Source organism: Haliotis rufescens, unplaced genomic scaffold (assembly GCF_023055435.1).
Source record: "Haliotis rufescens isolate VD_foot unplaced genomic scaffold, xgHalRufe1.0.p SCAF_12, whole genome shotgun sequence".
NCBI classification, from domain to species: domain Eukaryota; kingdom Metazoa; phylum Mollusca; class Gastropoda; order Lepetellida; family Haliotidae; genus Haliotis; species Haliotis rufescens.
Genome location: NW_025963802.1, coordinates 40,098,834 through 40,120,419, shown reverse-complemented (window position 1 = coordinate 40,120,419; position 21,586 = coordinate 40,098,834). Strand labels below are relative to the sequence as shown.

At 41.8% G+C, this 21,586-nt stretch overlaps 1 protein-coding gene across 3 annotated transcripts; it reads right to left on the bottom strand.

Annotated features, from left to right (window-relative positions):
• Window positions 1-4,287: 4,287 nt before the first annotated feature.
• On the bottom strand, window positions 4,288-19,604 carry LOC124150916 (aldo-keto reductase family 1 member B1-like). 3 transcript variants are annotated; one of them, XM_046523111.2, is made up of 10 exons: window positions 19,411-19,604; window positions 11,905-12,072; window positions 10,986-11,102; window positions 10,087-10,164; window positions 9,356-9,478; window positions 7,712-7,824; window positions 7,095-7,176; window positions 6,036-6,119; window positions 4,577-4,659; window positions 4,288-4,406 (listed from the first exon to the last, which is right to left on the bottom strand). In XM_046523111.2, the coding sequence occupies exons 1-10, from the start codon at window positions 19,474-19,476 to the stop codon at window positions 4,367-4,369; spliced, it is 954 nt and encodes a 317-aa protein (XP_046379067.2). In that variant the 5' UTR covers window positions 19,477-19,604; the 3' UTR covers window positions 4,288-4,366. The 3 variants fall into 3 exon arrangements, with proteins under 3 accessions (XP_046379067.2, XP_048249592.1, XP_046379066.2); XM_048393635.1 differs by lacking the exon at window positions 19,411-19,604 and adding an exon at window positions 13,988-14,234; XM_046523110.2 differs by lacking the exon at window positions 19,411-19,604 and adding an exon at window positions 13,880-14,231.
• Window positions 19,605-21,586: the final 1,982 nt, after the last annotated feature.

The window sequence follows — 21,586 nt, the reverse complement described above, 5'->3', positions numbered from 1 at the left end:
ACCGAAGTTTACTGTAAGTCATCCGAATACCCATGGTTCACGCTAAGGAACTACACAGAGGTGAGACACTAAGGTGAGATACTAAGGTGAGACAATAAGGTGAGATCTTATATTTAACATTTTAAGTCCATGAAATAGTGATGGAACATTTTGTTTTCACTGTTTTGCTTATCATTTAATAAAATAATGTTTTACAAAACTAATTTCTTTTGTTTTCTGCAAATGTTACATTTATCAATGCGAATACACAAATTCGAAGCTTATTACCTGAGATAGTTTGATAATGCGACATCACAAGGTTTATTAATCCCACATTTTGGAATGTGCACTTTGTTGGTGATATATCGAAAATATATTTGAAGAAAAAGTTCGATTATGTCTAATATTAAATGAGTGAGTGAGTTTGATTTTAAGCCGCTTTTTAGCAATATTCCCGCAATATCACGGCGGGGGACACCAGAAATGGGCTTCAAACATTGTATTCATGTCGGGAATCGAACCCGCGTGACGAGCGAACTCTTTAACCACTAGGCTACCCGACCGCCCCTCAAATATTAAATCTTCACACATTCGTTCTAAGGCTAGGTTGTAGAGAGTGAGTTTTAGCTTACATATATGCTTTAATATTTTCTTGTTTTCACACATCACCATTCGTGCATTTTTGCATTTAATCAGAGGCAGTGGTGGCTATTTGGTCTAAGGCGTTATCAGGCTTGGTTCACGTGATTCCAACAACATTTGGCTTGTCTGCTTACTAAACATTTACTACCTGGAACAATCGGGCAGTAAATTATATACCCGAGAAATAGTATTTACACAAAAGACACTTACAACCTTCAAAAAAGGAAACGCACAGGTAGTGTGCAGTTCATTGAACCTGACTACCCAAAAATCCGGTATATGAATTGGGTATAAGTTATTAGAAAATGTTTATGGCCTGATTTTCTACAAACGGTGCGTCAAAACGCAGCCATTGTCGATTTGCAATGTCTTAAACGGCATTGTTTTCACACTTGTTCAAAAATGTCATGGAGGAAAACAGTAAAGCAAAATGCACGTGCATGTTATGGCATTCGTAACTCGTGGTAGCGGTTATAAAAAGGCAAGCATAAGCCAATAAATTGTAATTCAATGGTCAACATTTTTCAAGTTCGAAATTGCCGATCGGAACATCGCCATAGAACGTACCCAAAGAGGGGAATCGCAGTCTTCTGTTGCACGCCACTTCAACGTCCACCACAGCACCATTTGCTGCCACTTGCTGCCTTTGTGAACGATACACACAGTTCAATTCCACTGCAGACCGCCCGAGAACCGACCGACCAAGGGTTACGACCCCTGCACAGGATCGCTACATTCGACTGTTCCACCTACGTCATCGCAATGACACAGCTACGGAAACTGCAGGTCGCATCCCTAGAGGAGGATAGCGGACCAGACTAGTACTGTCAGGATCCATCCTCGCGAGGCTGGAATCCCACCCAGAAGACCAGTTATCGTCCCTGTTTTGCATCAGTTCCGTCGACAGCGACGCTTGCGTTGGTGCCATACCTTACAGCATTGGAATTTGAGAAACTGGAGGCGAGTGTGGTATAGCGATGAATCGCGATTTCTTCTTCACCGGCGAGATGGAAGGCATCGTGTTTATCGTTATCGAAATGAGCGTTTTGCCCCACATTGTGTATGTGAATTCGACAATTTCGTTGGCGGTAGTGTCATGATGTGGAGGTCATATCCTACACCAGGAGATCTGGCTTGGTTGTGGTTCAGGGAAATTTGACACCAAATCGCTACATGAATCAAATTCTTCAACCTCACCTTTTGTTTTTCCTTCATACTTTACACTACTGACATCGCGAATGTTTAATCTAAGAGTACATACTTACACAAACTGCGATGCAGTGTAAAACAATAAAAGCAAAAATAAAAAATGTCATGGGCGACCCTGGGGTCTGAAACGCCACAAATTACTTTCTTGCGACATAAGGATCATGAGTTATGGGTTCGAATCCCAGATGAACCTTCCTTGTATGTGGTACATTGTAGACATATTTTGCTCAAGTATTATACTTACACGTGTTCAATGACTGACCAAATGTCAGAGCTGTGGTCAGGTTCCCCTGATCATGGGCTTGAAGTCATGAATCGTTATTTTTGTGATTTTTGTTTTACGTGAATTTCACCGAAATTGTAAAAAATGTACACAGCAAGCTTCACTTTGTGTTTTCTTCCCACAATGGTGCTGACACGTTGAGGTGTTGCTCAAGTACTGATCGACTCTCTTAAATTCTCAATAATGTTTCTCTCTCTGTTGTTGTGGTGCTGGGACTGTAGAACAAGAACACCAAGGTCCCGTATAGTCGTGTGAGCTACAGACCAGCGGTTTCTTCTGTCAAAAGTTTGTTGTTTTGGGGTTTTTTGTTTAACGCCGCACTCAGCAATATTCCAGCTTTATGACGGCGGTCTGTATTAATCTAACGGGATCGGGTGGTTAGGCTCGCTGACTTAGTTGATGCATGTCATTGATCCTGATTGCGTGGATCGATGCTCATGAAATTAATCACTGGATTGTCTGGTCCAGACTTGATTATTTACAGACCGCCGTCATATAGCTGGAATATTGCTGAGTGCGGCGTTAAACAACAAACCAACAAACCAACCAAGACTTGCTGACATAGTTGATGCATGTCATTGTATCCCGATGCTTATGATGTCAATCACTGGAATGTCTGGTCCAGACTCGATTATTTACAGCGGACATTCAAGAATTGCCTAGTTGTATATAATAAGTGAGTGAGTTAAAAGTGAGTGAGTTTTAAGTTAAAAGGCCAAATCGGCAGTATGTCAGCCACATCGGGAATACAAGTTATACATTAATAATTATTATATTTTGACTTGAAAATATATCATCAAAGGAGAATAAAAAAATAGACTACCACAGATGTGTTGTTTTTAAAGTAATGTATAATCATAAAAAGGCGATGGTAGTTAATAGCCTGTGACGGTAGTATAGAGCCCATGATGGTAGTATAGAGCCTGTGATGGTAGTTTAGAGCCCGCGATGGTAGTTTAGAGCCTGCAATGGTAGTTTAGAGCCTGCAATGGTAGTGTAGAGCCTGCGATGGTAGTAAAGAGCTCATGATGGTAGTATAGAGCCCATGATGGTAGTTTTGAGCTAACGATGGTAGTATAGAGCCCGTGATGGTTTTATAGAGCCTGTGATGGTAATATAGAGCCTGCAATGGTAGTATAGAGACCGCGGTGGTAGTTTAGAGCCCGCGATGCTAGTATAGAGCCCGCAATGGTAGTTTTGAGCCCGCGATTGTAGTTCAGAGTGTGTGATGGTAGTATATTTCCTGTGATGGTAATATAGAGCCCGTGATGGTAGTTTTGAGCCCACGATGGTAGTATAGAGACCGTGATGGTAGTATAGAGCCCGCAATGGTAGTTTTGAGCCCATGATGGTAGCATAGAGCCCGTGATGGTAATATAGAGCCCACGATGGTAGTATAGAGCCCGCGATGGTAGTATAGAGCCCGTGATGGTAGATTTGAGCCCGCGATTGTAGTTCAGAGTACGTGATGGTAGTTTAGAGCCTGTACTGTTAGTATAGAGCCTGTTATGGTAGTTTTGAGCCCGCGATTGTAGTTCAGAGTCCGTGCTGGTAGTTTAGAGCCTGCAATGGTAGTATAGAGCCCGTGATGGTAGTATAGAGCACGTGATGGTAGTATAGAGTCCGCGATGGTAGTATAGGGCCAGTGATGGTAGTATAGAGCCTGTGATAGTCATATAGAGCCCGTGATGGTAGTATAGAGGCTGTGATGGTAGTATAGAGCCTGCGATGGTACATGTAATATAGAACCCGCGACGGTAATATAGAGACCGCGATGGTAGTATAGAGCCCGCGATGGTAATATAGAGTCAGTGATGGTAATATAGAGCCCGCGATGGTAATATATAGTCCACAATGGTAGTATAGAGCCCGCGATGGTAATATAGAGTCCGCGATGGTAATATAGAGCCTGCAATGGTAATATAGAGCCTGCGATGGTAGTATAGAGCCCGCGATTGTAGTATAGAGCCTGTTATGGTCGTTTTGAGCCCGTGATGGTAATATAGAGCCCACGATGGTAGTATAGAGCCCGCGATGGTAGTTTTGAGCCCTTGATGGTAGTATAGATCCCGCGATGGTAGTATAGAGCCCACGATGGTAGTATAGAGCCCGCGTTGATATAGTCATACTATAAACAGAGTACTGCTGAATGCGGTGTAAAAACAACAAAGTACTGACAGAGTATATTTTATCTGTAAACTATCAATGCGTCGCAAATATTACACTTTGTTCAATGCTGAGTTTCCTTTTCTGTCATGCAGTGTTGAAAGGATGATACTTGTGTTTGGGTACGCTGGAAAATAAAACATTACCTTGCATTATCCCATACACCATATCAAAGCTCAGTTACTGGTGTATCAAATGAATCTATATTTAAAAAGTGCGTGTATGTTGTTTTGATCGCACATAACAATATTATATCTGTGGACAACATTTTCGAACAAAGACTGTCGATGTACTCACAAGAGAAAGGAACACGCCCTAAAGTCCCGGTTGAGATCAGATACAACTTTCATATCCTCTTCAGTCAGTTCAAAGTCAAGAATCTGTGAATAGATAGAAAAGCTGCATCTATGGAAAGCTGTGTATTTTGTAACAGTTCACCAGAAAGTGTCCTTACACGATCTATTCTTTCTCAGCACGCATATTTGACAAGAACGGTGAGTGAGCGAGTCGCGCATAACGCCGCTTTTAACAGTATTCCAGCTAAATCACTGCGTGTCAACTTAATGTGGGAGGAATTCCAGAAACGATGCAGGTCTTAGACGTCTACCACTTCGGTGAAACCAACGAGCACGGGTATGGTGCTTACAAACCTAGAAACATTATCAGGGCGAACCGGGATTCGAACCCACAATTGCAATCATGCGTTTCCGGCGTGCCCAAGGGACGCAACTCTGCACAGCGAATTGCGGCGCCTTAGACGACTGGGCCACCCGTGCCCTCTTTAACAAGAACAGGGCACCGCTGGTAAACAGAGAGGTGGTGAGTGGTCATGTCAATGGATAAACATGAGTGGAACCGTTCCCAACGTTTGCAGGATTGTTGTCACCCAAAACCGTAGAGTGAACGAGGATGCAACTGTGTCTTATATTTTGTACCTGTGAACTGGCTTTAGAGTAAACTACGGTTATTACGAACTTAAAGGGACTGCTAATTTTAGTTCGTCATAACCGTAGTTCGTTATAAGCATATATACAGCATAACTACAGCAAATAGTCAGGACCAAAAAAGTAAGTTCGTTATATCGGTCAGTTCGTTATAAGCGTGTTCGTTATAACTGTAGTTTACTGTATTCGCATTCATCTAGTAATCTAGCACGTGAGGCGGGGTGAAGTGGGGTTAAACGGCGTTCGAGATTATTTGCTCATATAGCGACGTGAATGTAAACGAACAGTTTAAACGCATCACCACTATACCAATGACTCAGTAATCTTGAACTACAGTAAACTATGGTTATAACGACCTCAAAGGGACCACAAATGTTTGTTCGTTATAACCGTAGTTCGTTATAAGCATATATACAGCATATATACAGCAAATGGCCGGGAACCAAAAAAACAGTTCGTTACATCTGCCAGTTCGTTATAAACGGAGTTTACTGTATATGAAGGCAATGTTTGGTTGGTTGGTTGTTTAACGCCGCACTCAGCAATTTTCCAGCTATATGACGGCGGTCTGTAAATAATCGAGTCTGGAACAGACAATCCAGTGATTGACATCATGAGCATCCATCCACGCAATTAGGTTCGACAAGCATCAACCAAGTCAGCGAGCCTGACCACCCGAACCCGTTAGTCGCCTCTTACGACAAGCATAGTCGCCTCTTACGGGAAGCATGGGTTGCTGAGGACCTATTCTACCCCAGATTTTCGTGGTTCGCATTGTCTGGTAAAAGAAACATAGCGTTATTCTTGAATACCTGTATATTCTCCTTGATCCTAGATGGTGTGACGCTCTTGGGAATGACGGAAAGGTTCCTTTGTACCCCCCAGCGCAATGCCACCTGTGTCGAGGAAGTAGATACGGTCAAACACCGTTGTGTCGAATATTGATATGTCGAACTTTGATGTGTCGAACATACTGTTAAGGCATGTTTGCTGCGTATTCCTGCTTAAATCATCCTTATCGGTTGTGTCGAACATCGGATAATTCGAAGTATTTATGTAGGTCCCTTCAACTTCGACACAACGGGTTTGACTATATCAACCAATAAAGGTGAAGAAACGTGAACTGTAGTGTGGATAAATGGAGTTCATAAATGTTGTTTTTTATGATCTGTTTTACATACTGCACTTCGTAACACTTATGGGAATTTTATTACGTTTCAGGGGCGGTCGGGTAGCCTAGTGGTTAAAGCGTTCGCTCGTCACGCCGAAGACCCGGGTTCGATTCCCGACATGGGTACAATGTGTGAAGCCCATTTCTGGTGTCCCCCGCCGTGATATTGCTGGAATATTGCTAAAAGCGGCGTAAAATCAAACTCACTCACTCACTCACTATTACGTTTCATGTGGTTCGGTGATAATTATGATGGGTTATCACCCATGAATAAAAGCAAGTTTTGGCGACTGAGAAGTAATATGTGCCAAACAGACAAGGCTATCGTTCATCATCCTTCTTCGTTTCAGCATATTTTGACGAAATGAGTGAGTGAGTTGGGTTAAACGCCGCTTTCAACATTATTCCAGTTATATCACGGCGTGTCAGCTTTATGTGGGAAGAAAGCCAAAAGTGATGCAGGTCTCAGACGTTTACCACTTCGGTGAAACCCACGAGCACGGATATGGTGCTGACAAACCTAGAAACATAATCGGGGCGAACCGGGATTCGAACCCACAATCATAGGTTTCTGGCGTGCCCAAGGGACGCCACTCTGCACAGCGAAGCGCGGCGCCTTAGACGACTGTGCCACCCGTGCCCCCCGTGAAGGCTGGTGCATTATAAGTATGCGAAATGTCGTATCCTTATAAACATTTACCTGTGCTGCCGTTTTACCGTACTTTCTGCCCAGTTCTTGTAGTGTTGGTTCCGTGGCGATAAGTGGTCGATCTTTCATTGACCTGAAGTAAATAGTAACGAGTATCACTTTTTACTAGTATGTCCGCATTATGATGAACTAAGAAAAGTATATTTACCAAAATATTTTCATATAAACCATTGTACATTTAAGTTTAAACTATTACTGACCACTAGCAACATTGAAACCATAAGAAATCTTTCTATGTACATATATCATGCTTTTATACAAAGAAAATCAAGTTTGGAAATTATATGATTGTACCAATTGCTCCTGTAATCATGTTTGTACTATAGGCCTGTGGCCTCCTCAGTACGTTGAATGAAGAAATTGAGTCGAATCTAAATAGTGATACTTAGCAATGACTACCTTTCCTAATAATTGTCAATTCGTTATGGAATGACAAACATTTTTTTTCGTTTTACCTAATATAAGACCAAACTGTTTTTGTGGAACAAAGTATTTTTTTAGAAAGCATCCGCTTTCAGTTGAATGTCGGTCACGTTAAGGAGGGTCCCACTTTTGGAACGCTGACATGTGGAAATTATTATATATTCTTAACGAACGTGCTGACTTACTGTAAAGCAGGGTTGTCAGCGGACCCAAGAGGTGCGTATGCGGTGACTGTAACTCCGTTCTCCTTGCAGAACGATACTAGTTTGTCATTGGTTAGATACGGAGATACCTCAATCTGGGAATTTATTAAACAACAATCTCATTAAAATCATATCTTGGTTTTCGCTACCGCTAAACAGAGATCTGAGAACTCCCCATTATGGTTCACGTCAGACCGACATTCCGCGATTTTTGACCGACCAATTGAATGACTGACAAGAAGTCGACATTAGCCAATCAGAAGGCCGCTTTATCGTGCTTTACGGCACTTAGTTCAAACTGGCGACGAAGCTTCGAAACATATTTTGACAAATTTTCGATTAAAAATTCGAAACCCGAACAAAAGAACATTCATTCGGAATACCACGTACCAAGGTTTTCGAGGTTGCATGATTAGAAATCACATTCCAACTGTCACTTTCATAATCTGGTTAGCGACGCTCTGATTGGTCGGATGAAAGATCGTTCTGACGTGACCCCTAATGGGATGTCCTCAGATCTTTGTTTAGCGGTAGCGAGAACTAAGATCTGATTTTAATGAGATAGATAAAACAACAACATTTGTAGGATAAATCATATCGTCAAAACATCTGTGTTCCTCCATCACTCGGGGCGGTCGGGTAGCCTAGTGGTTAAAGCATTCGCTCGTCACGCCGAAGACCCGGGTTTGATTCCCGACATGGGTACAATTTGTGAAGCCCATTTCTAGTGTCCCCCGCCGTGATATTTCTGGAATATTGCTAAAAGCGGCGTACAACCATACTCACTCACTCACTCACTCCTCCATCACTCGTTAACACATACAACAGAATTTCGGTAAAGTCTCTGTTTTAACCAACGATCAAAACACGGCCTTGTTCCAACTGGAGAGTGAGTGAGTGAGTGAGTTAAAATTTAACGTTGCGTCGGCATTATTTCAGCCATATAGCGATCCAGCTGTAGAAGGTCACCTTCTTGGTGTACTGGACAGAGCGAAAGGTCAATGGTTTGATCCCCGCCACGTTATGACAAAATACGTTGAAAATTGGTTCTTGTTGTTACCCTGCCTTCCGCATGTCATTATAACTAACGTGAGTAAGTGTGAATGAGGTGGGTTTAACGCCGCTTTTAACAGTATTCCAGTTATATCACGGCGTGTCAGCTTAATGTGGGAGGAAAGCCCGAAGGGATGCAGGTCTCAGACGTTTACCACTTCGGTGAAACCAACAAGCACGGTTATGGTGCTGACAAACCTAGAAACATAATAGGGGCGAACCGGGATTCGAACCCACAATCATAGGTTTCTGGCGTGCCCAAGGGACGCAACTCTGCACAGCGAATCGCGGCGCCTTAGACGACTTGGCCCAACGTGCCCCTTTATAACCAACGAAACTGACCATAGATATTTAAGACATTTGAACTAAATTTGTGTCAGCATCGGACAAAACATACATGCCAATATTTACCTTCTTATATAATGGTTGTAATGATATGTGAAGAAATTGAGGTGTCACCATCGGCGGCAACATACAACATGAATGCAAAATTTCAGCTCATTGATCTGGCAGGTTTCAGAGAAGTTGACAAAGGCATGTGATCAATGTTATCTAAAACATAAACATATTTACCTGATTTGTTACGGGTTTCAGCTTAAGCCCGTCTGTTTTCAGTAATCTTTCCATTTGTTCCAAGTTAAAGTTAGACACGCCGATGTATTTAACCAGTCCTTTGTCAACCAAGGACTCCATTGCCTGTTGCCAGACAAACAACTGTGTTTTATTAAAAGATAATTTCATATATAGGAGAACTCAAGATCTTAGCTTCAAAATAATTATGCACATAGATTCTACTTGTCTTGGTTTTATATACGCATTTGACTTTGAAAGTTTTCTTTTAAAGAAAAATCAAACCTTATACAGTAAACCATACAATATGTTCGTGATATCTGTAGTCCCTGACTCGTAAATCGTCATCCGCCATTTTGGATTCTCCAGCTATTCGTAAACTATATTTATGGATACGTATATATGTGGCAAAACGATTTCTTTTGAACAACCTGGTATTATTGTTACAGAAGAACTTTGTCACTCTGAGAAAGAGCTATTGTAGCGCTAGAATGCAACTGCTAAAGAGTTTGAGCTATAGCTCTTAATTCGTGTTTCAGAATTCGTTTCCCATGTGAATTCTGTTGATAATGTTGAGTAAAACAATTGGGAATTTGAAAAGACGCGTTTATGTTCTTAGTACATTTAAACGTGTTCGTAATAAAACTGTTCAACCATATGTACATGCAGTCGATTGATGACAAATTCATAAATGTTAATTAATGACAAGAAAATGAGCAGTGGAGATGCCCGACCTTCCACGTGTCCACGTAGTCTACGTCAGACATGAGAAGGTTGCCGGCTGCGTCTCTTGGACAGATTTCATTGGACTCCTGTTTAAACAAAGTGAAAATTTTGCTGTATACTTCAGAGTGTAAGATTTTTTCAAAGTTGAGAGAAGTGATATTTTCATTTCAGTGAACATAACACTTGATATCTCACTGCAGTGAACATAGCACTTTATAATTCACAGCAGTGAACATAACACTTGATGGAACTATTGTCATACATGAATTACCTCCCCGCAAATTGTCTCCCCTTATCGTAAATGTCTAGCCCGTACACAACTGTTGACTTCCTTTTTACGTTACTTCCACACTGACAGGGCAATATAATGACAGATGGTCATTTATGGAGTTATTTGTCGCTTCTTGCCGTTTGTAATTCTCTTGAAAATGTTTCGTTATAAACTGTAAACTTTTCATTTAACTCATCAATCGAGACTGTTTGTTTCGCAAAGCGCCATGACGGAGAATTTCCGTGACCCTAAAATATATTTGTTTCTCTTGTTTATATTTTTTGAGATATTGAAAACACGGAACTACTTATTAAGTCGCAGTTACAAGGGGTGGTGAACCGTCCCTGCATGTGAGTTAGTGAGAATTTACGTTTCAAGGTTTTACATTTGTAATGAAATAATATAACCTTCCGGTAGACAACTACACAAAAAGTATGATAAATAAAACATTCCATTTGTATCGTGAAATAATAGGTTTCATTGACTGATGGGGGGGGGGGGGGATATCTCATTCCTCGCTCGATGTGTAAGAAGGACAAATTCACTGAAGTTCGTATTCCCGAGGAATTTTAATGTAATCGTTCAGAACTGAATGTCCGGGTTGGCCGAGTGTATGCACGGCTGTAGGACACGTACCTTGAAGGCAAACGGAGCATGCATCAGGTACAGGTCGACGTAGGACACGTCCAGCTTGTCCAGGGAATCACGCACGGCTGCCTCTACACGACCAGGCTCGTGATGAGTACACCATAGCTAGAAGGGGAAACGAATAGGTTGAATGCAAAATAAATTAGATGTTTTTGGTTGGTTTGTTTGTTTGTTCGTTTGTTAGTACGTTTGTTTTTGTGTTTGTTTGTTTATTTATTTATTTTTTTGCTGTTTGAAGCCGCATTCGGAATATGTGACTGAAGCCTGTTGATTGTCGAGTCATTATTATTGCTATTATTGGCAACGACGGGCTACCTTAACACTCATGTCACCGAGCCTGATCACCCGATCCATTAAGTCGCCTCTTACGACAAGCATCAGTCGCTTGAGAGCAATTCCAACTGGAATCCCCACGTATGTTCAGGTTTAATCTAAAATCTTGAGTTTGATAACGTCATTTGGCGTCGTAACAACGTAGAATATGAAGGTGCTTATTTAATACAGTTCAAAATTTAGCCCCAGGAATTACTTCCATGGTCTTCTGAAACTGAACTAGTTTACACTTTTAATGTATTGTGGGGGGCACGGGTGGCCCAGTCGTCTAAGGCGCCGTGATTCGCTGAAAAGAGTTGCGTCCCTTGGGCACGCCAGAAACCTATGATTGTGGGTTCGAAACCCGTTTCGCCCTGATTATGTTTCTAGGTTTGTCAGCACCATACCCGTGCTCGTGGGTTTCACCGAAGCAGTATATGTCTGAGACCTGCATCACTTCGGGCTTTCCTCCCATATTAAGCTGACACGCCGTGATATAACTGGAATCATGTTAAAAGCAGCGTTAAACCCAACTCACTCACTCACTCATGTCAGTGATCAAACATTTTAGTTTCAAAATCATTTACTTTCTTACTTTGGTGGTAATAAATAGGTCTTCTCTTGTAACTGTACCGTCGTCGACCTTCGCCTTGATCCCAAGACCTACTTCCGCCTCGTTGCCATAGCACCACGCACAATCAATATGGCGGTACCCACTTTCAATAGCAACCTTGACGGCTTCAGTCACCTTGCCTTTCTCGGACTGAAAAACGTAAGCGTCTAGAGGATTAATTTATTGATATGATTGAACCACAGTTATATTTAATGAAAGGTGGTCACGACCGTGTTTCAGTAATAATTTAGTGGCATGTCTTCCTCAAAAGGCAAGCTTCCATTTTCCCTGGAGATATTTGCCTGACATCCTATCGTCAAGTACGCGGATATGCCAGGTAACCAAATGGAAGTTGCTTGGCTTGGATAACGTGGGAGTCCAAGAAAGTTGTGATTAAAGCAGTGTATAAAATTCCCGAAAATGTGGGGAAAATTACCAGACCAGATAAAATGTTGACAGTCGAGAATGTTCTAGACAAACGAACACAAGTAACAAAAGGGTAAACAGAAGAATTGTACCGTTTAATGTTGTCGACAAAGTAACTTCAACTCATTGAAAATGTTGTAACTCATCTTCCAAGTCTGCTTTATCCATAACTGAAAACTAATCCATAATTACAGAACAGCCGATAACCCACCGATATAGAACACGTGCCCATTCCTAGGGCGTCGCCATATTGGCAACATTAAACAGGGCTCCATACACACAGTAGGCATCGCTCTTTTAAGGAATACTAGTACATACACTGTTATTAACAATACAAACCTAAAACATTAATATCAATAAACGAGACAATGACTGAATAAGTTGTTTAACGTTTACAGTAAATTCACCTCTTACCCGGAATTAAAACTCAAATGCTTTAGGTATCCTAACCATACAGTGAGTGAGTTTTGTTCTTGGACCATCACGGCGGGGTACACCAGAAATGGTTTTCACACATTGTACGCATGTAACGAATCGAACCCGGGCTTACGGCTTGACGAGCGAATGCTTTAACCACCAGCTGTCATCTCGATTCTCACACAGTTATAATGTTACACACACGTCACTTATTAGAAGACTGGACCCATAGGCGACAGACAGTTGAGCAGAGTGCCCTTTTTACCCGTTAAAGGGAAGATGGGAGCACACAGGACTATAGACTAGCATGTTGTCTTTGACATCTTTTATTACACAATACATTGAAAAAAGATTAAAAATATAATTTTCCTGATGCTGATGTCATATGGAGCAGGCTTGAACTGGTTAAACATGCTTTTATATACATCTAGATTGTTTTTGTTTTCATAAATTAAAATATTCCAGTCATGGTGCAGGATTAACAGGACTAATCAAGACCGACAAATGCCGCAAATGAGGATTATGAAATTAATATCCCGTTTTACTTATATATAAAGGACGTGACCCAGCGTGACACTGAATGAGAATGTTGGGGTCAGTATCTAGAACATTATTACGCCGTTCTATTTACCACACCAGTACATCCCAGTCTGAACATACAATATACACGACTGACAGCAGCGCTGATCGTTTTCAGGATGCGCACCTATGCCTTTTTAAGCATACGTCATTGGAAGTATTACGGTTATCGGGTTTTATTGGTTATATTGGGAGTATGACTTTTAACAGTATAAGTACGGTATTACGGTACGGTTTCTTCAGCAAAAATAACGACTACAATATTTGAAAATTTCTTTGTGAACGTATATTTTTCCCCCTTCTTATTCCTCTCGTAATGATTACAATATAGTAACACAACACTTGTTCGAGGAGACCGCCACGTACACACACGCACGCGCGCCCACATATACACACGCACACGCACACGCACACGCACACGCACACGCACACGCGCCCCAAGTCTAAATCCGCCCCAACTTTCGAGAAGACACGCGAGTCTTACACAAACGCACAAATACACACACAGACACTACACACACACATATAGCTGTACCTTCCACGTGCCGAGGCCCATGCTGGGCATACATCCGCCGTTGTAGAAAGAGACGAAGGGGAGTGAACCTGACATCTCGACTCAGAGACGAATAACGATCGCTGTTACCTTCAACTGTCTTCTCAGTCCATTAACAGTCTGATCGGATGCAGTTTCACGAATCACCTTATCACGTGACGTCCTGCGTAAAACACACATCCGTGTTCTACCTGTGATGTACTCTAAAGCATTTGGCCGCCGGTTTCAGACTGGGGTCCAGGCAATGTCATATTGGATGTAGATAATGCAAATACTACACGTAGCACGATCCGGAAACCAGTCAATTGTAAATCACGTGGTGTTCGTTGTGAAGGTGACCTGATCTGAGCTAGACTTTGTGAGGCTTCTACACTTATTATTATCAGTTTAAAGTTTATGCCACTACGGCGGTCACTTCAGGCAATCCATTTACAATTTACTGAGTCTGCGGGGTAGTCTAGCGGTTAAGTCTTTCGCTGCTCACGCTAGACATACTGGGTTCGATTACAATGTTTGAGGCCTATTTCTGTAGTCTCTCTACATGATAAGTCCGGCACAATGAGAAACTTGGCGTAAAAACTTAACATGTTCACCGTCACATGCAACGAAACTTTCAGAGGGATTGTAACAGAAACAAGTGTTTCACCCCACCACGCCTAGTCATAATACGATGTACGTTCGCAAATGCTGGTCTAAGGGAGGTAACTCCTACGGCCCTTATTATGTCGCGAAACAAGGTTCAGCGTTGCAGTGTATGTGCGTGCGTGCGTGATTGCGTGTGTGCGTGAGGGCGTGTGTGTATGTGTGTGAGAGTGGGTTTGGGAGCGCGCGGGTGTGTGCGTGGCTGCTTGTACTAGTCTGGCCTTATGCCAGTTTTATATATAGTGCTAGCACACTGAGGTACCTTGCCGCAGTTTAACATGAATACCCCACTCAGACACAGTATACTGACTCCGATCCGACTAGTCCTTGTTGTAGCCCCTTAAAGCCGAGCGCCAGGCACTTTAGTCAGATCTGACAACAAGCATGACGCACTGATGACATAATCTGTCCCTCAATCTCCAAGGGCAGAAACATGTGTAAACGAAAGGGACTTCACGTGAAATTTACTCATGTGATTGTTTTTTGCATAGGAGTGAAAATTCTCACGTGAGCAAAAATATGTACCATGTCTGTTTCCATGTGGTCTTACGTATATGATGGTTTGACACTTTCGTATTCACACCGTCACAATATCTAGAATTAGCCTTGGGGAATCAGCACGGGATCGGGCACCACCTTCGAAGAAACCAAACAAAGTGTCTTCGGTCAGCCCCTATTTTGGGGTTTTCTCGACAATCTCTTTATATTTAATATAAGAAATATTGTTACACATAAAGTACAAAGTCATGTAGGACATTAATTTTACAGTTTTCACAAAAGAAGCAGTTATCACAATATTGTGTGATATTAAACAATGATTATATATAAGAGTTTACATTTCATGATAAACAAACGTACCGTGAGCTAAGTGATAAAACAACCAATTACAAATAACAATATTAAAGTCAGTCAACAAAGATACCTATGAACAAAGCTTACATAATCTTATGTGACATTTATTTTCAGCCACTCCTAATTATGATTACGCCTTGCGAAATGGCACTGCAAAAAGGTATATCTCATTTACGTACAAACATAGTTAAACCCAATATCGGTATCAAATGTACGCAGATTTAAATATAAATTCATTTATTTATGCAGGTATATGTTATACTTGAAGGCAATATATATAGTTTATCTAAACTACCGCAGCAAACAAACTACATCTGATAGCATCCACATACACTGAGTTAACGGGCCCATTTACCAATGTCCATTCTCATTACTGAATGGTATAATATATGGATATATGTACATTTTATGCATTGCTCTTTATGCAGACATGTTTGCTGAAGCTGTGTTACAAATGCATTATGCTCAGACCAATGTAAGTACAAGAGAGTTACCTATCCTATTTGTACATCGCTAACAGATGAACTAAATGATTACATGAATATTATTACTGACTTTAGCTCTGGCGTAGTTGTGCTATTAGCATACATATGTGGGATATAAATAATCATATATTAGCTTTAGAAATTAACGTTTTCTGCCAGGTTAGTTCCATCAAATAACTCTTATAAGCAATTATTTAAAGCAGTCTGGATTCTGTTTATGAACGAGTAGTACATGCAATGTATGGTTCATCATAGAATCCTTACATTAAAAGATAATGTACATACCTCGTGTGATATAAAAAGTCTTAACAAAGTGAGGTAGTTCGTCTGCATTTACACGACGTTTCCACGACACCCGAGTGTTAACACCTTTATTTCCGACCCGGAACATGTTTGATATTCAATATATGCTATACCGTGGAGTTAATACTTAAACGATAGTTTGGTCTAAACCCAACGCACGTACATTTGACAGATAAGTCCGTTAAAAAGATAAAACCCACTTAATATATTTGCCCTTATACATGGTCAATAACATAAGATTAAATACTTTTACAGCTGATAATATTGCTCTATATACGGTAAAAATTATAAAACAATTACATATTTCGAGAAATAGTAAAGTGAACATGACTTACTGTCATAGAAACCAAACAAAGTGTCTATGGCCAGCTCCTTTATTTGGGATTTCTCGACAGTGAGGTACCCCCGGGGCTAGTCAGTATATATACTCTAGACACCTTGAATGGTCACGAATTTACTGCATGTTCAACTTGATAATTTGAGTTCGTGCGCCGAGAATAGGGATTAAGGTTTTCCCAAGAAGTTTGACCAAGTAATATCCACATAAGTTGAATAATAATTAATGAGTAGTCCGAAAATATTGATATGAGTTGGACGTATCAGCAAACGTGTGCTAAGCGGTCCTTGCGATAGAGGCTGAGATAATACTGACCATGCTCAAAGGATGTTATACAATTTTCTAGATAGCTGCGCTCTTCACATGGGAGAATGACTAAATGCAGTGCTTTACGTTTACCTAAATTAAACCTAATAAAGAATATTACCACAGTTAACTTTTATATAAATATTGAGGAAAAAATGACCAATTTTACAACTATGACAATACCCCTGGGCGTCCTGGAGCTTTTGATTGAGAACGTTCAAAATATCACAATCAATCAAAAAGACAAAACACAATATCAATCATGAAATATGAATACACTAGCTAAAACAAATGATACATGATGCATTGCTCCAATATTGCTGCTCACAAACTAAAATGATTGCACTGAGGTAGGTGGTTCCAAAATCGTATACAAATTATTATGGTCAAGTAGGAGGTAGGCGCTGAAAGGTTGCTTGAAGATCTTTTGGAGTTGACGAGCATTGAAGTACGAAATTCTAATGGTATTGAGAATAGTGATGCAGTTTTAGTAAGCTGGTTAGTTACAATGAAGCCTGGCCAGTCAACAGAGAGGGTGGGGAGGAAGTAACCAGCAATGTGGAGGTTTTCCACAGTTGAGGGTGATTGAATATCCCAGTATGAAGGACAGAGTGTCAGAGATATGACTGGGATTGCCACACATTCAGAACCTGATGTGAGTTCAAGAACTAGACCATTCCGAGGACCTGAACGCTGTTGATAGAGAAGAAGAAGAAGGATGGAAGCAATAGCAAATATTATAAGTCCTTGGAGAATAGAAACAAGGTAGTCAGCAAGATCAGTAAGGACAAAGCTAGCTGTACCTGAACTGGGTGGAGTGTGATCATTATAATTAAGGGCAGGAGGTAACACAGCTTTAACAGGGCCAACGCAGATTACAAGCGTAAGCGCTGCTGAGATTTTGCGGATTTTGAAGAACATCCAACTAACCAGTTTAATGGCGACACCTGAGACAGCAGCAGCTGTGACAGCAATAACAGCACAAGTGTCAAGCCAGGAAGTTTGAATGGGAATTTGGCCATCTATGAGATGTTCTGCAATTGTTTTGAAAATAGTTTCATCTTTCTTTCCACTTTCTGCAATGAGCTTCAAACTAAGATGAGCTTTCTTGTTGTTAGCCAAAATAGTTGAATATTCGTGTGAATATATGCTAAAAGAATGGTAAGGTTGACATTTGTCTTCAAATTAGTATCTCCTGGAATGGTAGAGGACAGATGAATCAACTTAATGCTGAAGCAGAGCAATGTTGACAGGATACAGATGGGTGTAGTTATGTAACGGAAATCACAGAGCGTTTTAACTGCGATTTTGTCATTTTGGAATAATGCCAGAGGACAGGAAACGATTAAAGAGCTATATGAAAAGGACAGTGCAGAATATTTTCATCCCCATTGCATGATGCTAAAGTGTTAATATCCAAGTTAACATAATGTTGAGTTTCAGGAGAAAGTGCAAGATAATCAGGCATATCCAAAAGTTGAGTTTTATGAGGAGATGTAATGTTGATGGGAAGAGGCAGGGAGATAATTTTATACAACTGGAGGTAGTGAATGAAAGAGGAAATTGGAAACTTTTAGAAATATAAACGGAGGATTTTGCACGAGCAAATATGAATTTGGCATTGGAGTAGTAGAAGGCAGATGTTGTTTGCAAAAGTCTAAAGCTATGATATTTTTGAGAGAAATTGAGTGAGTTGGGTTTAACGCAGCTTTTATATCATGGCATGTCAGCTTAATGTGTAAGGGAAAGCCCGGAGTGATGCAGGTCTCAGACGTTTACCACTTTGTGAAACCCACGAACATGGGTATGGTGCTGGCAAACCTAGAAACATAATCGGGGTGAACCGTGATTCGAACCCACAATCATGGGTTTTTGGCCTGCCCAAGGGATGCAACTCCTGGTGTCCTGGTGTTCAACAACATATGCTTTCTGTATCTGATCTATCAAGAGAGAAGTTGATGTAACAAATGTGGATTGAATGGATTTAACATAGCTCCATAGCACAGGCCATAAAACGGATGGCATCATGATTTGCTTTCACATCTTTGATAGCATTTTTGAATCTGGTATCAACTAGCGTCATAAAGGAGGACAAATGTTCTGAGTGCTGTTGTAGAGTATGTGCAACAGTCATATCCTGTTTGGTGAAAACATTTTTGTGTTGGGCCAGAATATTGACATCATTTGTTGTGGCTGTTCCAAACAATGTTTTTGATAAGGAACCAACAAAACTTAGGACTGCCCCCTTTGTACGAGTTGATGATGGAGTTTTAGATTCGGGAATTTATTGCATTAGTTGTTGTCGCGTTTCATTTAGTTGTGAAACAATTTTTTTAATAACATTCACTTGTTCGAGGAAATCGACGCGCACACGCACGCACGCCCCCCCCCCCCCCCCCCCCCCCCTCCACACACACACACACGCGCGCACGCGCCCCAAAACTTAATCCACCCCAGTGTTCGAGAAGACACACAATACAAGTCTCTCTCTTTCACACACACACACACACACACACACACACACACACATACACGCACGCACGCACGCACGCACGCACGCACGCACGCACGCACGCACACGTCTGTACCTTCCACGTGCCTAGGCCTATGCTGGGCATACATCCGCCGTTGTAGAAAGGGAGTGAACCTGACATCTCGACTCAGAGACGAATAACGATCGCTGTTACCTTCAGCTGTCTTCTCAGTACACTAACAGTCTGATCGGATGCAGTTTCACGAACCACCTTATCACGTGACGCCCTGCGTACAACACACATCCGTGTCCTACCTGTGATGTACTCTAAAGCATTTAGCCGCCGGTTTCAGACTGGGATCTAGGCAATGTCATATTGGATGTAGATAATGTAAATACCACGCGTATCATGACCCGGAAACCAGTCAATTGTAAATCACGTGGTGTTCGTTGTCAAGATGACCTGATCTGAGCTAGACTTTGTGAGGCTTCTACACATATCATTATCAGTTAAACGTTTATACCACTGCGATGGTCACTTCAGGCAACCCATTTACAATTTACTGAGACTGCGGGGTAGTCTAGCGGTTAAGTCTTGGCTGCTCACGCTAGACATACTGGGTTCGATTTCCCCATATGAGTACAATGTTTTGAGCCGATTTCTGTAGTCTCTCTACATGATATGTCCGGCACATTGAGAAACTTGGCGTAAAACTTAACATGTTCACCGTCACATGCAAAGCAACTTTCAGAGGGATTGTAACAGAAACAAGTATTTCACCCTACCACGCCTAGTCATAATACGGTGTACGTTCGCAAATGCTGGTCTAAGGGAGGTAACTCCTACGGCCCTAATTATGTCGTGAAACAAGGTTCGGCGTAGTGAGTGTGCCTCCGTGCTTGATTGTGTGTGTGTGCGAGAGGGCGTGCGTGTGTGTGTATGTGTGTGAGAGTGGGTTTTGGAGCGCGCTTTTGTGTGTGTGGCTGCTTTTACTAGTCTGGACTTTGGACTTTTATAGTGCTAGCCCACTGAGACACCATGCTGCAGTTTAACATGAATATCCCGCTCAGACACTGTATACTGACCCCGAGCCGACCAGTCCTTGTTTAAGCCCCTTACAGCACTTTTATCGGATCTGACAACAAGCACGGCGCACTGCTGACAGTCTTCCCCTCAATCTCCAAGGACAGACACATGTGTAAAAGGAACGGACTTCACATGAAATTTACTCATGTGAATGTTTTTGCGTAGGAGTGAAAATACTTGGGTCAGAAGTTTTTGATGCACTAATTATATTTTTTCATAAACTGTCCACATGGCCCGCCCCAAATGTATATATAAACGTTACCAGCGATATTTCTAGGATAAAATATGACCAACACAATTTGAAGCAGCAATAACAATTGTATTGTAGAAATTCATCATTCAGAACAGTAAAATGCGAATTTACTAATTCAACAGCAAAGTCCTTGACCTCCAACAGGGACATTTCTTGACAAGGGGACATTCGTCCAGTATTCGATTAACAATATTGGTTACAACTTTAAGGTGACGACGGCCCAGACCGTTCAATACGGGATATGACCTCCATGAGCGGCAATGCATCTTCGAATGCGGCGTCGAACTGAGTAGACAAGCGTCCTCACATCGACTGCAGGTATCCGATTCCATTCCTCACGGAGGGCAACGATCAACGCTTGTCTCGTGAAGTGAGGATGTTGACTTTTCAGAAGACGACGCCCCAGCTGGTCCCAGAGAAAGACGACGCCCCAGCTGGTCCCAGAGATGTTCTATGGGTGACAGATCTGGTGATCGAGCTGGCCACGGCAGGATAGTCACATTGTTGGCGTTGAGGAAGTCTCTAGTAATACGGGCTTTATGGGGTGTGGCGTTATCTTGTTGGAACACCGTCCGTTGTTGACGCTGGATGAAAGGAAGAATCACTGGCCGTAAGATATTGTCAATGTAGCGTTGTGCTGTCAGATTGCCTTCGATGATGACAAGTTCCGTCTTCTCGTCCCCGCAAATGCCGCCCTAGACCATCACACTTCCGCCCCCGTAAGGTTCCACCTCCTGGACACAACAAGGAGCTGTACGTTCACCACGTCGTCGATAAACTCGCTTCCGCCCATCAGGTTTGAAGAGTTCGAACATGCTCTCGTCACTAAACAGCACTCGCCGCCATTCCTTTAGTTGCCATCGCTGAGTTTGCCTGCACCACGTCAATCTGGCACGTCGATGTTGACGGGTCAAGGTCATGCCCTTGAAAGGGCAATAAGCCCGGAGACCA

Coding starts and splice junctions, on each gene's coding strand:
- LOC124150916 (XM_048393635.1), bottom strand. CDS start 14,077: ATGTGTGTTTTACGCAGGACGTCACGTGATAAGGTGATTCGTGAAACT. Junction 10,165..10,985: donor ATGCTCCGTTTGCCTTCAAG/GTACGTGTCCTA, acceptor TTGTTTAAACAG/GAGTCCAATGAAATCTGTCC. Junction 4,407..4,576: donor AGGGCGTGTTCCTTTCTCTT/GTGAGTACATCG, acceptor TTTATTTTCCAG/CGTACCCAAACACAAGTATC.